Source organism: Herpailurus yagouaroundi, unplaced genomic scaffold (assembly GCF_014898765.1).
Source record: "Herpailurus yagouaroundi ecotype Mexico unplaced genomic scaffold, PumYag 160, whole genome shotgun sequence".
In the NCBI taxonomy this organism is placed as follows: Eukaryota; Metazoa; Chordata; class Mammalia; order Carnivora; family Felidae; genus Herpailurus; species Herpailurus yagouaroundi.
In genome coordinates, this window is record NW_024412401.1 from 3761526 (window position 1) to 3779047 (window position 17522).

Consider the following 17522-nt stretch of genomic DNA (forward strand, 5'->3'; position numbering starts at 1 on the left):
AAGGAGGTAATAACCTAATGGAAAAATACATAAATCACTTTGTACAAAAAGAACAAAAGCATAACTCATTAAGCCACTCAATGTGATGATATATGTTCCTTTCCCCACATGCCATGATACAATTAAGTTCTGCCTCTTGATTTAGCTTCCTGAGGCGGCTGTGGAACTTTATAATGTGGGAGTAGTGACATTCCTTCCCAAGTAAGATATAAAATGCAGAAGTCCTTTACAAAAAAGCTGAAAATAAAAGTCAGAACTTCCAGAAGTTAAAATATACCTTAAACAAAGTTAAAGGCAGACTGGGAGAAGATATCACTATATCCACAACTGGCCAAGAATTAACCCTTAGCATACAACAATTTTATAAAACCCTTAAGAAAAAGACCACTCAATGGGAAAACAGTCAAAGATATGAATGGGTAAATCAGAGAAAAAGATATACAAGTGGCAAGCATACATATGAAAAAATTTGTAAACTGAAAAATACAAATTTAAAAATTAAACTATCATATTTTGGCCATGACATGGGCAAAAGCAAAACAGATAATATCCAGAGTTGCCAAAGTGCACAAGAAACAAGTGTTTTCATATCTTTATAGGAGTTTAAATGGAATAACCTTAAGTTAGAAGGGCAATTTGGCTAAATTTATTAAAATGCAAACATCTCTGACTTTGGAATCCTGATTATCAGAACCTATCTTATATAAATACACCTGTGCACAGAAACATACACATGATGATGGTTACAAGAGCATTATTTATAGTAGCCAAATGTCTATTAGTAGTGGACTGCTTTACTAAGTATCATATTTCCATCTCATGGAATAAAATCCAGCCATCAAAAAGAATGAAGGAGATTTAGACATACTGACCTGGAAAGAAATCCAAGATGCATTGTAAGTAGAAAAAAAAAAACAAATCAAAGAAAAATGCGTATGTTTGACCTCACTGACGTGGAAGAAAATTATTTGTGAGTATATTTATATGAAAAGCTCCACACTCCTCTTCTTCAAGAGAGTCAATAACTACTTTCCTTTGATGAGGAGTATGTACCATACAGTGAAGGAGAAGTTGTATGTTATGCTGGGGCTAGCTTCCAAAGTCAATATGTAATACAGAAACTGATGACATTGTTTGAAAACCTCTTAAATGTGCCCACCTGTACTTCGCATGGTCTACCCTGAACTGCCTCGTGTACTTAAAGTGTAAGTATAGACTATATTCAGTAATTTACATACAGTAGATGCATATACCAAATTAAAATCGGGCATAAAAAATAACATATTTTTTCTCTGTTTCTGCCTAGTGCATACAGCTGAATCTACTTATATAGAATGAGTCTAATGCAACTCCACCTTACAGACAACTCCCCAAGTTATTCTCCCAAAATAAATTACCTCTTCCACATTTCCCTTCAGCAGCTCTATCCGGGCATGATAAAACAACATGAGGGAGCCCTGCGGAGAAAGGAAGAAGACAGACCAATCAGTGGTCAGCCCTGCTTGACTGGTCATGGTTGAAACATGCACTTGAAATTCTAAGCATACATTTGGAAACTGCTGGAGGAAGGGTGCAAGGAGACTCTCTGCTTCCAGAACATTCACTTCTCCTGTACCTAGAAATTCAATAGGAAAAGCCTCAGTCTTCACAAAACAGGGTAGATACTTATAAGTAATTCTCCAAATTTCATTAAGATCTAGCAAACACCTAATCGTGGAACAGATAAAAAACTGCTAATTTGGCAATTTTGCATTTGGGAAATAAAATAAGACAAGTCCCATCTCTGACTTCACTTTAAGAAAGCTCTGGCACAGGCTAATTCTTAAGAATGGAAGGAGCTGTCTTTGAGTCCTATTTGGGCTTTCTGGTTTTAATAGCAACATTAACTTATCTTAGCCGAACATTTAATCTTCTATGCAAAAAGAAATCTAATACGAATATGTTAAAATAGATCACCTTAAGCAAACTTTATACAACTTTTTAAGGAAAACAGATAAAAAAATTCAGTGAAAGAAACCCTCCATCCACCTCCTCTGCCAAATGTTATATGACAAATGTCACTATTTTCCAGTTTTACTGAAAAAAGAGAAAAAAAGCAAGCAGATATAAACTACTAGCTTTTAGGGGCGCCTGGGTGGCTCAGTTGGTTAAGCGTCCGACTTTGGCTCAGGTCGTGATCTCACAGTCCATGAGTTCGAGCCCCGCGTCGGGCTCTGTGCTGACAGCTCAGAGCCTGGAGCCTGCTTCAGATTCTATGTTGCCCTCTCTCTCTGCCCTTCCCCTGCTCATGCTCTGTCTCTCTCTGTCTCAAAAATAAATAAAAACATTAAAAAATTTTTATATAAAAAAATAAACTACTAGCTTTTAGTGATATTTTTTCTAATTTTTTTAACTAAAGTATAATCAACTGTTAATGCTGGTTGGACCAAGGGTACAACCTAAATGTTTTACTTACTCAGACGAGAGGTAATCAGCTTTCAATGACATAAAATGTGGCACAGTCCTTACCAAGTATCAGGGAGATATAAGTGTGGAAAGCTAGAATAGTTAAGCAGCACAATGGGGAGCGCATGCTTCTTCCTGACGCGCCTTCCTGTAACTGCAGGAGCCCCAACTCCTGTGGGAAGTAAAAGCGTTTCAGAAGGACAGTGCATGACTGAAAAATCATATTCAGACACTACCGAGTGTTCACCTATCTCCCCACTCCGTGAAAGCAGGCTTTATTTCTTAAGAGCTTAGGAAGGGGTAATGCCTAACTAGAAATAAACTTCACATTTTAAACTGGCGATAAGATAATCTCACAAATTCTTTCTATTATGTGATTCTACGGAGAGGATAAAGGCAGTGCTCATTTCACAGAAATGTTGTATTTCTCCTATAAAAATATTGATTTATTAAAACATATTGAGGATCTAAGTGCAAGGCATTATGGTTGGCATGAACAAATACAGTTTTGTCGTCAAAGATCTTTCCATCAAAATGCTACGTGAACCCACAATTGTATTAAAATACTGTGAGTGTCATAAAAAAGGTGGGTAAGTAAATGATTCTGGGTTAGGAATACTTGAGCCTCACTGGGAGAGAATAAGGGAAAGTTTGAGAACAGCTGACATTTCTCTCAAACCTAATGGATGGAGAGGATCTCAACAGAACATTATTTGGAAGGATGGTGGCTAGGGAGGACATCCAAAATAGAGACCAGCAGAAGCACAGAAACAAAAAAGTACAAGGCCTGTTTGGGGGAAAAAAATAGTAGTTTCTTATACTTGTTCCCATATAGTTCTCAAAACCTGCCCTCTTTACTAACAGGGACAGCTTTTGCAATAAGACAACCCTGGTAATATCATATTGAGTATTACATTTAATAAATGTCATACACTATGAAGCAAGCACGTGGAAATATAATGAACGAGGGAGGGGCGCCTGGGTGGCTCAGTCAGCTGAGCATCCAACTCTTGGTTTCAGCTCAGGTCATGGGTTCGTGAGCTCAAGCCCCACATCAGGCTCCACGCTGGCAGTGCGGAGCCTGCCTGGGATTCTCTCTTTCTCCGTCCCTCCCCTCTTTCTTTGTCTTTCAAAATAATTAAGTAAACTGAAGAAGAAGAAGAAGAAGAAGAAGAAGAAGAAGAAGAAGAAGAAGAAGAAACAACATAATGAATTAAACTCATGGAAAACAAATTTCCTTAGTTTTGTCATAAAACTTGTAAAAGTACAAAGAAACCCAAAATACTACAACTATACTTGATCCGTGTGAATCATAAAATGTGAGACATGGAAATCTAGCCTAATTTCCTGGTTTTACAGAACACTCTAGGGTTGCTGAAATGTTAAAGAAGCATATTCTAACCACACAAGACTACTAAAGTCCAGCAAGCAGCAACCTTAGTAAAACATAACTTTGAATTCCAGAATTTAGGTAACAAAGATAAAAAATTTTAACTTTCAATAGAAAAACCATCTCGACTTCTGAAAAGTATGATCAAGACCCCAATGGCTCTTTACTATCCTGCAAACAAATTGCCAATAATTGTCACGCTAGTTATGAGGATGTATTGCATTCCTTCGTATCCAACAAATAATGTTTGCATCTTCCCTGTCAAAATTAAGATAAAATTAAATTTGTACCCTGTTTCCAGAAAATCCTATAAATTCTAGTAGTCTGATAATCCGTGCTGGTAAAAGGGAGAGCATCTGCAAGAAAAAAAAAAAAAATACAAGCATACTTATTTGTTAGTGTATCTAACTATAGAGAAATGTTCACCTCCAAACAACTTTAAGTTTTAATAATTCAGTAATATGAAAAACTAGATCCAACTTTAAACCACTGTACATACCTCAATCATCACATATTGCACATACAGTAATCACTACCTGTGAATTAATTTCATTTAGCGAAGAAAATGAACCTAAAAAATTTAAAAACAACACAAAACGAACAAACAAAACCTTGGCCTTTTCCAGACGCTCTAAAGAATACATGCTCTTTTTATGTCGAATGATGAAGCGGTGAGAAGGCACTCCCTCAGGGCCCACTTCCAAATAAGGTTTCTCTTAACCTCCTTTCCCAGAAAGCAAGTCTGCTGAACTCCATATAACATGCGCGCATCACCCAAAAGTGAATAGCACGGTCCTGCGGTCCCTTTCTAGGACCACCCTGAGGAGCAGTGGGGAGGCACAAGCCAGCCAGTGCAGGACTTTGAGCGGTGCACCTGTTAGTTCCCTTTGCTTGGAAGGCCACATGCGCAATTCTCTACAGACTCACAGGCTGAAGCCAAAGAGTTAGCTGGACGTTCAAGGATTTGGAAGCAGTATCACTGGGAAATTAATGACAAAAAGGTCTAGGGAGGAGTACAGTCCTCTCTGAATGAGCAAAAAAAAAAAAAAAGGGAAGATGTTTGTGTCCCATGTAAATGTTCACCAAAGGCTGACCTGAGCAGAGGAGGATTTTCATAACCAGATGAATAAGATGACCTGTTCTACAGAGACCAGTCAGCCTCTTTCTCCAGGCACCCCCATCATCGACCAATGGGCTCATGAACAAAGAGGCCATGGTGACATACATACTTATGTGTACTATTTCCTTTACCCCTTGACTTTCTCATCAATTCTAATCAAACCTTGACAAATATCAAAATCCCTAAATAATATATTACAATTTGACAATATCTACTCAAACTCTTTGTCTCCCTCACAGCATCATAATCGCTCCTCAAGGTATATCACTGCTGCCTCACCTATTTCCAATTCCAGAGCCACCATTGCTAAAGTAACAGTATTTCTGATGTGAAAACGGAACCAGATTCCAAGCTCCTTCTTACCAAAACTGTTACTAACCCATTCAAGTGCTGCACGCTTCCCCTACTGTACAATCCAAAACGACTCTGAGCATGTGCAGAACGTTACCACACATGCTGGCCAAAGTCGCCACCGGGTCACAACACAGAAAAACAGATCGCACTCTAGCTACTTGTCAACCAAACCCAGGTAGAGGTTCACGCGCAGTAGACAAGGCGCTGAACATCTTAGGTTCTTTTACAAAGGCTTCTGGTGGCTTTATAATTATTTACTTACCAAATTAAAGGCACCTATTCCAAGCTTGACACCCCCTTCAAACTCATAGAAGAACTGCTGCTCAACTTTGTTCTTCTGAATTACATGCAGGATAGAAAGACATTCTCTAGATTGAAGAAAAAATGTTATTGCATAAGTTTACTAGGACTCTGCAAATTCACGTTAAGTCAACTTTCCCACTTATGCACGATAAAGTAATTGTCATTAACCGAAATACTAGACAACTTTTAAATGGAGGCAGCTGTGCTGAGTTTAACCTGAAGGCCACCTGGGGAATAGTCATTAAGGAAAAACGGACACACCCATTTCTACACTGTTTATCAGGACCCATCTTTCTGGGCTGAAAGCAAGACAGAGTTGGAACGTGAGCGAGCATGACCCCAGAGCCACAGGACCACAGGGCTGTGACCTCACAGCTCTCCAGCAATATTGCACAGAAGCCTTCCTAGATGTGCTCCATCCCTCGGCTGCTGTGCGCACTTCAGCAACCCTACTTTCCACCGAAGGACTGAGATGCTACCGCCAAAAAGATGTGAATTTCAGTGTGATCACCATGATCTCAGACCAAATAAATTCTAGAGCTTGCCAGTAGGAAGACTGAGGAAGGACAGCAAGTTCCATCAAAATTGCACATCTGTCTTTTTTTCCTAGTCCGTCCAAGCAAATCTTTTAGGTTTCTCATATTAATTTCTTTTCTATGCACTTCCCCCTTCCCTTTCATATGTTCAAAAGGCAAATACTTAATCCGAGAAGTGCAAATTAAAACAATGATAGGGGCGCCTGGGTGGCTCAGTCGGTTAAGCGTCCGACTTCGGCTCAGGTCATGATCTCACAGTCTGTGAGTTCGAGCCCCACGTCGGGCTCTGTGCTGACAGCTCAGAGCCTGGAGCCTGCTTCGAATTCTGTGTCTCACCCTCTCTCTGACCCTCCCCCGTTCATGCTCTGTCTCTCTCTGTCTCAAAACAAAATAAATAAACATTAAAAAAATATTTTTTTAAATAAAACAATGATAAAGATGTAAAAGTTGGTAATGAACAGGAATTGCTTACCAAATTGACAAATAAATTTTTAAAAGGTAGTAAGAAATAACCAGATATTATGTATCACCTTGTGTGATATAACTATGAAGCGTACAACTTCATTTATGATGTATTCTAGCCAAATTCATTTAACTGGAATCCGGTAAGCCTACAGATCTCATTTCCAGTTTACAGGAAATAAAAGGAGCTAGAAGGCTGTGGACTGAATTAGTTATGTACCCCTCCCCCCACCTCACCTCCAAATCCTATGTTGAAGCTCTATGCCCCAGTGTGAGGATATCTGAAGACAGGAATTTTTAGGAGGTCTAAAATCCTTAATTAAAGGATGGGGTCCTAGTCTAGTAAGACTGGTGGTCTTAGAAGAAAAAGAAGAGAGAGGTTATCTCTCTCTTGGCCATGTGAGGGCCAAGAGAGAAGGTGGCCTGGCTGTCTGCAAGCCAGAAAGAGAGCTCTCTCCAGAACCGGATCATGCTGGCACCCTGATCTTGGACTTCCAACCTCCAGAACTTCAAGAAAATAAAATTCTATTGTTTAAGCCACCCAGTCTGTGGCATTTTGTTCTGGCAGCCTGAGCTGACTAAGACAAAGAACAACCTGAATGGAAACTCGAAAAAGCCATCAAACAAATCCATGGGACATTCTGCAAGACAACTGGCTTGGGCTTTTCAACAACCATCATGAATAGAAAGACTGTTTCAGAATAAAAGAGACGTAATGGACATAAACACAGGATGCAGTAGACAGTCGTGGGTTGCATCCTGATACAGACACACCAGCAATAAAAGAAATTTGGGGCCAACTAGTAAAATGTGAAGATAGATTATTACACGAAATGAAGATTTATTGACATCGAAAAGTAAAAGAGCAGATTATGGGGCACCTGGCTGGCTCAGTCATAAGACTGTGCAACTCTTGATCTCAAGGTCATCAGTTCAAGCCACACACTGGGTATAGAGATTACTTAAATATATTAAACTTTTTTAAAAAAGGAAAAAGCAGGTTACAAAAGAGTATGCACATTAAAAAATACATATACAAAATAAAAAAATAAAAACTACATATATCTTTACATTTGTATAGGAACAATTCTGAAAGAATACATACTAACATACTAGCAGCCATTATTACTGGTGAAAAGAATATGGGGTGTGTGTGTTAATATTTGTTCATGTACATTCTCCCATTTTCCTCAATATGTATTCTGATTTTGTGTTAATAAAGCATTATTTTAATTTTTTTTAATGGAAAACCAGTGTTGGCAAAAAAAAAAAAAAAACAAATAGACATATTCATCTGCTTTGGTAAAAGGTGGTTATAGTACAGAGATTGACAAGCTATTGGAACCTAAGCATGCCCATTCATGCATTTTTTGTCTATGGCTGCTTATACTCTACAGTCTCAGAATTGAGTAGTTACGACAGAGATCTTAGGACTCTCAAGCCTAACATATTTACCATCTAGCCCTTTTAGAAAAAGTTTGTCGACCTAATTATTTTTCAGAATGATTTGGCAATATAAATCAAAAATCTTAAACACATGCATACCTTTGACCCAATAAATCCAATTTTATTCTAAGGAAATAGCATGGATACACACAAAACTTTACCTATAAGGAGAGATACTGTATTACTATTTATAATGAAAATGTATAAGCAAACTAAATAGGCAAAAACAGAAAATGAATTAAGAAGACAGTCAAATGAGTGTATATCTTTATACATACACACATATGGTATACCCACATAATGGTATGCTATATAGCCATTAAAATCCATGATGAACTAAAAATATTTAATGACCTAATATTTTGTGACATGAAGTGAAAGAGGAAATTTCAAAATGACAGGAAGCATATAATTTAATTATGTAAGAAGATAATTATAAGCTCAGGCACATGCATTAAAAACTCAAACATCAAAATATAGGTAGGATGGCAAGAGGCAGAAACAATGGTCAGAGTTCTTTTCTTTTTTGATAAAAATATAAATGTATTTTCTTTTTTTTTAATTTTTTTTTAACATTTATTTATTTTTGAGACAGAGAGAGACAGAGCATGAATGGGGGAGGGGCAGAGAGAGAGGGAGACACAGAATCCGAAGCAGGCTCCAGGCTCCGAGCCATCAGCCCAGAGCCCGACGCGGGGCTCGAACTCACGGACCATGAGATCGCGACCTGAGCCGAAGTCGGACGCTCAACCGACTGAGCCACCCAGGCGCCCCTAAATGTATTTTCTGATAATAGATGCTTGTTACAAAATTCCCAAATACGTGGAGAAGGTGTGAGTGCCTCCACATGACTATCCCGCAGAGAGATGGTCACTGTTAACAGCCTGGTACATAACCTTCTAGGAGGTTTTATGTGTTAGTGAGAATGCGATATTTAAAAACCACAAATGGGATCATATAGCATATACGTTATATAGGTTATATTGCTGATTTTCCATGAAAATGCATGAAAGCTACCTTATTTTTTTAACAAGCGTGTATTATTCTATTCTATGGGATAATTTATTTAACCAGATTCTTATTGTTAAACATTTGTTTCCAAATTTTCCATATTATAAACAGTGCTGCTAAAAGTGTGCTTATACATTCATTAAGTACTTTTCCTACATCAAGTACCATAACTATAGTTAATCTATCACAACTGTCCTTAGGATAAATCCTTACAAAAGGGACTTCTGAGATCAAAGGCAATACACTTTCTTAATTTTGATACATACTGTCAAACATCCTCCAAAAAAATTGTATCAACTTAGACTCCCACCAACTTATGAGCTCCTCACACTGTCATCTGCCCTGAGTCTTTGGATCACATTTCCATTGGCATATTTTATTGTGGTATAGTTTGCCCTGACGAAAATTTAAACATCTATTTGGTCAAGTCAGTCTTTTATGGTTCCTGATTTTATGTCACACTCAGAAAAGCTTCTGAAATTGACATCATGTATCTACTGATATGATACACTACAAAGGACACAATATCACTTACATGGTATTCTTGCCATAAATGCAAAATCTGCATTTAATCATAAGAGATATTAGGTAAGTCCCCACTGAGAGATGTTCTACAAAATAACTGCCCAGTATCCTTCAAAAATATCAAGGTCATAAAAATAAAGACAGACTAAGGGACTCTTTCAGATTAAAAAAGACTAAAGAAACATAACAACTACATGCAACATCTCTGATCTCGGATTCAGTTCTAGACCAGAAAAAGGACACTGATAGGACAATTAGAGGAATCTGGGTAAATGTTAGTACCCACGTTAGTTTCTTGAATTTAATAATTATACTGCAGTTCTAAAAGACGTTAACATTTGTGGGGCGTCTGGGTGGCTGTCAGTTAAGCGTCCAACTTCGGTTCAGGTCATGATTTCAAGGTTTGTGGGTTCAAGCCACGTTTAGGGCTCTGTGCTGACAGTTCAGAGCCTGGAGCCTGCTTCAGATTCTGTGTCTCCCTCTAGCTCTGCCCCTCCCCTGCTTGTGTTCTCTCTCTCTCTCTCTCTCTCTCTCTCTCAAAATTAAATACACATTTAAAAAATTTTTTTCTTTAAAAAATATATTAACATTTGTGAATCTGAATGAAGAACACATAAAAATTCTTTGTAAAAATTCTGAAGTTATTTCAAAGTGAAAAAATTTTTAATAAAAGTTTAATGGCTTTAGTGCTTTAGGACTACAAAAAATACTTTCCTATTTTCACTAGTACTCTTTTAAAAATATTTTAGGGGCGCCTGGGTGGCTCAGTTGGTTAAACATCCGACTTCAGCTCAGGTCATGATCTCACAGTCTGTGAGTTCAAGCCCCGCGTCGGGCTCTGTGCTGACAGCTCAGGGCCTGGAGCCTGCTTCTGGTTCTGTGTCTCCCTCTCTCTCTGCCCCTCCCCCACTCATACTCTCTCACTCCCTCAAAAATAAATAAACATCAACAAAAATTTTAAATATCCTTAAAAATAAATAAATAAATAAATAAATAAATAAATAAATAAATAAATAAATAAATAAATAAATAAAATATTTTAATATTGGGGATCCTGGGTGGCTCAGTCAGTTAAGTGTCTAACTTCAACTCAGGTCTTGATCTCACAGCTCATGAATTTGAGCCCCACATTGGGCTCTATGCTGACAGCTCAGAGCCTGGAGCCTGCTTTAGATTCTGTGTCTCCCTCTCTCTCTGCCCCTCGCTGCTCACGCTGTCTTTCTCTCAAAAATAAATAAACATTTAAAAAAATTTTTAATATATCTTAATATTAAATCCACATGGAATTTATTTTTATATTTTTTTTCCAAAATGAAGAACCAATTTTCCCCAAACCATTTATTTGTTAAAGTATCCATCTTTTCCCACTGTTTTGAAAGACATACATACATACATTCATATATATATATGAATGTGTATATATATATACACAAATGTCACATATTTTTAATTCCCAGGTTAATGTCTGTGTATGCAAAAATACATGCACACACACACACACATACACACACAGAGTCTGTTTCAAAAGTCTATCTGTTCCATTCCATTGATATGTATGTTTGTGCCATTTTAAGACTACTTGAATTGGGACACCTGGGTGACTCAGTCTGTTAAGCGTCCAACTTCAGCTCAGGTCATGATTTCGCTGTTTGTGGGTTCACGCCCCACATCAACCTCTGCTGACAGCTCAGAGCCTGGAACCTGCTTCAGATTCTGTGTCTCCCTCTCTCTCTGCCCTCCCCTGCTCATGTTCTGGCTCTGTCTCTCTCTCTCTCTCTCTCTCTCTCTCCCTCAAAACTAAACATTAAAAAACTATTTTTTTTAAAAAGACTACTTGAATTCATTCAGTTTTTTTAAGTTTTTATGACTAGAAAAGCAATTAGCTCTTTAACATTCTTTTGTATCATCTAAAAAGTATTTCAGGGGCGCCTGGGTGGCTCAGTCGGTTAAGTGTCCAACTTCGGCTCAGGTCATGATCTTGTGGTTCACGAGTTCGAGCCCTGCATCGGGCTCTGTGCTGACAGCTCGGAGCCTGGAGCCTGCTTCGATTCTGTGTTTCCCTCTCTCTCTGACCCTCCCCCCACATTCATGCTCTGTCTGTGTCTCAAAAATAAATAAACGTTAAAAAAAATTTTTTTTAAATAAAATTAAAAAAATAAAAATTAAAAAAAGGGGCGCCTGGGTGGTGCAGTCAGTTAAGCGTCTGACTTCAGCCAGGTCACGATCTCGCGGTCCGTGAGTTCGAGCCCCGCGTCAGGCTCTGGGCTGATGGCTTGGAGCCTGGAGCCTGTTTCCGATTCTGTGTCTCCCTCTCTCTCTGCTCCTCCCCCGTTCATGCTCTGTCTCTCTCTGTCCCAAAAATAAATAAAAAACGTTGAAAAAAAAATTTAAAAAAAAAATAAAAAGTATTTCAAGAGGAAAACTAAAAACAAAATGTCAATTCCCAAAATTTCTGCCCCACCTATAGATTTTGAATGGAATATAATTTTATTAAATCACTTTGTGTGAAAGTATCTCTTAAAACACTAAATCTTGGTTCTGCACTAATGGGGATCTGCTCCTAGTAATGACACACACACTAGCTTGTATTAGATTAACTGTCTCACAGATAACAATTATAAACTTTAGAATTTAAATATGTTTTAAGTTTATTTATTTTTGAAAGAAAGACCAAGAAAGTGAGCAGGGGAGGAGGGGCAGAGATAGTGAGGGAGAGAGAATCCCAAACAGAGCCAGATACAGGGCTCAAACCCACAAATCGTTGAGATCGTAACCTGAGCTGAAACCAAGAGTCGGATGCTTAAGCGACTGAGCCCCCAGGCGCCCCTCAAATATACATTTACAATGTGTTTTCAGGCACTGGAAAGTGAGAACAAAAAGTAGGAGAAAACTGGGGAAGAATTAGCCTTTGAAAGATGAGAACCACTCTCACATGGACTTCACATTTACATGGCTAGTCAGCTGAAGTACTCTCCCGTCCACTCAATATGGGCTGCCCGCAGCTGATACAGAAAGCCACACAGTCCTGTTGCCTTAAAAGTCAGAGTACAGAGTTCAAGACCGCCAGAGTGGCTGTGAGGCAATGGAAAAAGTTTCAGAGAGGGGAGAAGCACACAGGAGGGAAAAACCAAGATCAAATTCTTGTTGGACCCATGAACTACTGGGATACTGGAGAGAGACTCCAAAGAAAAGCAAAAGCAAGAGCAAGACAGAAGAAATAAAGGAGCCGTGACTTCAGGTGCTACCTTCTTGTAGAGAGTCAAGAGTCTGGAGTCTAAGTCTAGTCAAATTCACGATTCCCAGAACAAGTATCAGCACTCTTCCAAGAAGATAATAGAATCAAGAGTCTCTATAATGAATCAATACCTAGTGCACAATTTAAATACTGTTGTCAAGAGAAGACACAAAATGATATGACATATGGTCAAGAGAAAAAGCAAGCAATAAAAACTGACTCCAGGATGACCCAGAGAGCCAATCTAAAAAAACAAAAAACAAAAAAACCACGCTTTTCAATAAACAGTACCACAGTGACTTGTTGAACAAAATCAGACTGACTAATATGTGTAATTGGACCTTAAAAGTAGAGGAAAACAGTGAAAATGGAGCATAAAAAAATATTTGTAGAAATAATGGCCACAATTTCTCAAAGCACACTTAAACACGTTGCAAACTACTGAGAACCAAAGGTACAAGAGTCTTCAAAGCAGTCAGAAGAAATGATACATTACAGACAGGCCCTGGTAATACATACAACAGCTGACTTCTGATCAGAAACAACAGAGGCCATAATACAATGGACTAACAGTTTAAAAGTGGTGAGGGGCGCCTGGGTGGTGCAGTCAGTTAAGCGTCCGACTTCAGCCAGGTCACGATCTCACGGTCCGTGAGTTCGAGCCCCGCGTCGGGCTCTGGGCTGATGGCTCGGAGCCTGGAGCCTGCTTCCGATTCTGTGTCTCCCTCTCTCTCTGCCCCTCCCCCATCCATGCTCTGTCTCTCTCTGTCCCAAAAATAAATAAAAACGTTGAAAAAAATTTAAAAAAAAAATAAATAAAAGTGGTGAAAGAAGAAAAAAGAAAACCTTGTAACCCAGAATACTGTACTAAGCAAAAACAGCCTTCAGAAATGAAGACGTTTTCCGATAAATGAAAACGGAGAGATTATTGAAAGCAGACATGTACTACAAGAAATACTGAAAGGAATTCTTCAGTCCAAAAGTATACAGAAACGAATGAAGAATACCAAAAAAATGGTAACTATATATATGAGTAAATAGAAAAATCTGTAAGATATCATAGTTTAAAGAAAAAGTGTGACACTGCATCGTGAGGTTTATAATATATGTAAGTGTACTATCATAAGAATAGTATAAAAGACAAGTGGCAAATGAAATTATACTTCCACAAAGTTCTTATGTTTTAGGGGCAACAGTGCGATATTAACTCTAAGTTGACCGTCGTAAGGTAAGAAGGATTTTATAATCACTAGAGCAACCTTTAAAAAATTAAAGAGGGCTATAGCTAAGAAAACAATAGAGGGATTGATTACACTGGAATATATATTTTTCAATTTTTATGAAAGCAAAGAAAGGCAAAAAAGAACTGGGAAAACCAAATAAGGCAAGAGAAAAAAAAAAGGCAGCCACAAGTACAAACATATCATTTGTTACACTGAGTAAAAAAAGGAAGATCCAGCTACAAGCCTCTATAAGAAATGCAATTTAAATATTAAAACAAAGATAGGCTTAAAATAAAAGAATATGTGACATGTAAACACTAATTATAAAAAAAAGCATGAATAAATACATTAATATCAGATGAAACAGACTTCAAGACAAGAAATAATCATAAGGAGTTAAGTAGAGATATTTCATAATGATTAAGAGTTTAAGGGGTGCCTGGGTGGATCATCGGTTAAGCATCTGACTTCAGCTCAGCTCATGATCTCACAGCTCGTGGGTTCAAGCGCCGCATCAGGCTCTGTGCTGACAGCTCGGAGCCTAGAGCCTGCTTTGGATTCTGTGTCTCCATCACTCTCTCTGCCCGCCCCCCTCTCAAAAACAAATAGACATTAAAAAAAAAAATTTTAAGTTTAATTCATTAGAAAGACAAAACAATTAAAACACACATCAATCTGATAACCAAGGTTCTAAACACTGACAGAACTAACAAGAGAAATGGGTGACTCCAGAATCAAAGTTGGAGATTTTTACTCCACGAACAAATCATAGAACAAGTAGGTAAAAGTCAGTAAGGACACAGAACATATGAACAACACTATGGCCCACCTCCATTGACTATTTAAATCACTGCAGAAAACTTTATCAAGCAGGGCACTGCTCTAGTCTGGACCAAAGACATACCTGTAATTTTAAATCTATAAATTGATTTTAGGAGAGAGAAACTAAGATTATGTAATTAGAAATTGTGCTAGTAGCACTTTTTTTCAGCTATTTTTCTCAAAATTGTATTTAAACTTAAACTCTGTTGTCCTATAGCACTGAATGCATACTCAGTAAGCCAAAACATCAAGTGCATTTTCACCAACACCAAATAAAAAAAAACCTAGTCGTACTTAATGAGAATTTTTTAAAGTACAAAGGGGACATAGTATAAGAATCATTTAAAAATGAGATCTTAATAAATAAATAAATGAATTAATTAACAAACAATGAGATCTTAATTTTTAACTTACTTATATATTTGGTAACTTGTCCTAATTTTGAGCCCACCTTTGATGAAGTTGATCATATTTTCATCCTGAAAACAATTCAATGAAGTAATTAGATCAGTTAGCAAAAGATTCTTACACTGTCCTCACATCTGGGTATTTGTTTGATTAGAACAAAACCCTCCCTCTCTTTTGAGGACATAATCTTTAAATTGAAACATTCCTCTTGCTTTACATTTGAAATGCTTTTCTGTAATTGGTCTTCCAAGTTAGATGGCAATAAAAAGAAAACATTTCAAAAATCTTTGCAACACTTCAAATAAGTAATTAAGGAAGTAATCCTTAGCAATTAGGGGCAAAATAAGTTAGTCCAAATCTACTGTAATAAACATCATCTACTGTGCAATTTTCTTCTGGGCTCAACAGAATCCAAACGGCTGATTTAAGGGATATGCCTTAAGGGCAAACTTTCCAATCCATCATACTCCAGTAAATGGAATGATGGTTCTTCTTTTGCAGGGTACTTTAGCACTCAATCTGTTTAACATTGTAAACTTCACTAATACATATTTCCAAAACAAAAATTATTGATCTGGATTCTAAACTGATTGTCACTAATATGCAATTTTGTTTGGTGGGGAAAAAATCACTTTACTTCTCCTTGCCTCATGGTCATCAACCATAAAATTGAGGCAGGGGGCCTAAATGAATGTCATTTTCAGGGTCAACATTCCAGGATTCTAAGAGAATCTCTTAACAAATTATATCCAAAACTGCTTAAAGGAAGTTAGTCAACAGATGGAGCTACTGGAGACAGTTCCCCTATTTCGCATTTCTGTGGACGATGTTTTCTTAGCCTATTGATAATGGAAAGCTGCTCTGGTATTTATTCACTGTGCACTTCAGCATCCTTCCGAAGCAAGGGAAAAATTATTTTAGTATATAAGTTTCATTAATTATTAAACCTTTAACATTCAAATTATTATAAGCACTGATAAGTACAAAATTCACCATGCAACATAAGTGTTCATCTTCTCATTTTAAGGAGACTTATGCTTGCATAAGTTCCAATACTGGCCAGGAAAGAATTTCTCAAATCACTTTAAAATCTGCCTCCAATAATAATATTTCATTTCATCATTCACCAAACATTGACTGAATGCCTATTTTACACCTGCCATCTGAATGCAAAATCAGTCAAGAGCAATAAAAGGCGCTAAGGGCTAGAGTCATGCACATGGGTAGAGATATGCACAGGAGGTCATGAGAGCACAAAGTAGGGGAGGGGGGTAAGGAGAGGCCCATAAAAGCTTCCTGAAAGCAACAGGCGCTTAAGCCATAAAAAATGATTAGGATGGGGCCAGAGGAAGGAAGGCAAACCAGATGTGAGCTTCGCAAGCAAAGGGAAACTGAAGTAGAAAGGCAAGGAGGCGTTAAAGATCATGGCGTGTACTTGGCCATCTGTGTTTACGTCACCCAGCGTTGCTGCAGAAGCTACTGCAAAGACCGCAAAACCAAGGAGTAACAAAGCTACCTCTACCCATGCCACTCAGGTATGCATCATACATACCTGCCAATAGCATCTGAGCACATGGTAAGGGGGGGGGGGGGCATAGGGAATTTGGGAGAAGATACCCGTTTAGTTTGAAACCTCCCCCACTTCTGATATTCTGATATGGAACCACTGCCATAGTCGGTGAGAGCTACGAGATGCTAAAGCAGAGAGATGACAAGGTGAGATTCTCGTCTCTGAGAGGGGATGCGGCTGCACAATGGACAATGAGCTGAGGATAAGAGAAATTAGAGCCAGAGGGTCGCTAGGTTGCCATGCAGCCTAGAGGGGAGATGACGAACACTCCCACTAGAACAATCAGAGAAGGAAGAGGAAGCATGGTAAGAGAAGCATGACCATTAAACTGGATATGGAGGCATGAGGAGGAGGGAAGAGGCTTGCATATCTGCCGGATGTTTAGTTACAAGTCCCCACAAATAAAGTAAGCCTGCAACTCCCAGATTTGATTGTCAAATCCCCATTTGGAAAACACATCAGAAAAACTGGGGACCTCCGTGACCAGCATTATGTTCACTGAAGCAGTAAGAATGCAGTTTTCAACCAGCCTTCAGAATATGTAGGGTTTTAGAAAACAGGGTCATAGAACAGACTGATTCAATTTTACTAAACCAGAACCCAACTTAAGGGGTAAGCCTCCAGGAAGAGAAAGGAGGGGAGGGGAGGGGAGGGGAGGGGAGGGAAGGGAAG

General features: G+C 38.2%; 1 protein-coding gene across 1 annotated transcript in view; it reads right to left on the minus strand.

Moving 5' to 3' along the window:
* Positions 1–17522, minus strand: part of TTC39B (tetratricopeptide repeat domain 39B) — a 125332-nt gene that overhangs the window by 28233 nt on the left and 79577 nt on the right. Inside the window, 6 exon segments of the mRNA XM_040481291.1 lie at positions 1398–1457; positions 1548–1615; positions 2509–2617; positions 4126–4191; positions 5572–5677; positions 15287–15351. Coding sequence (XP_040337225.1) covers positions 1398–1457; positions 1548–1615; positions 2509–2617; positions 4126–4191; positions 5572–5677; positions 15287–15351 — 474 coding nt within the window.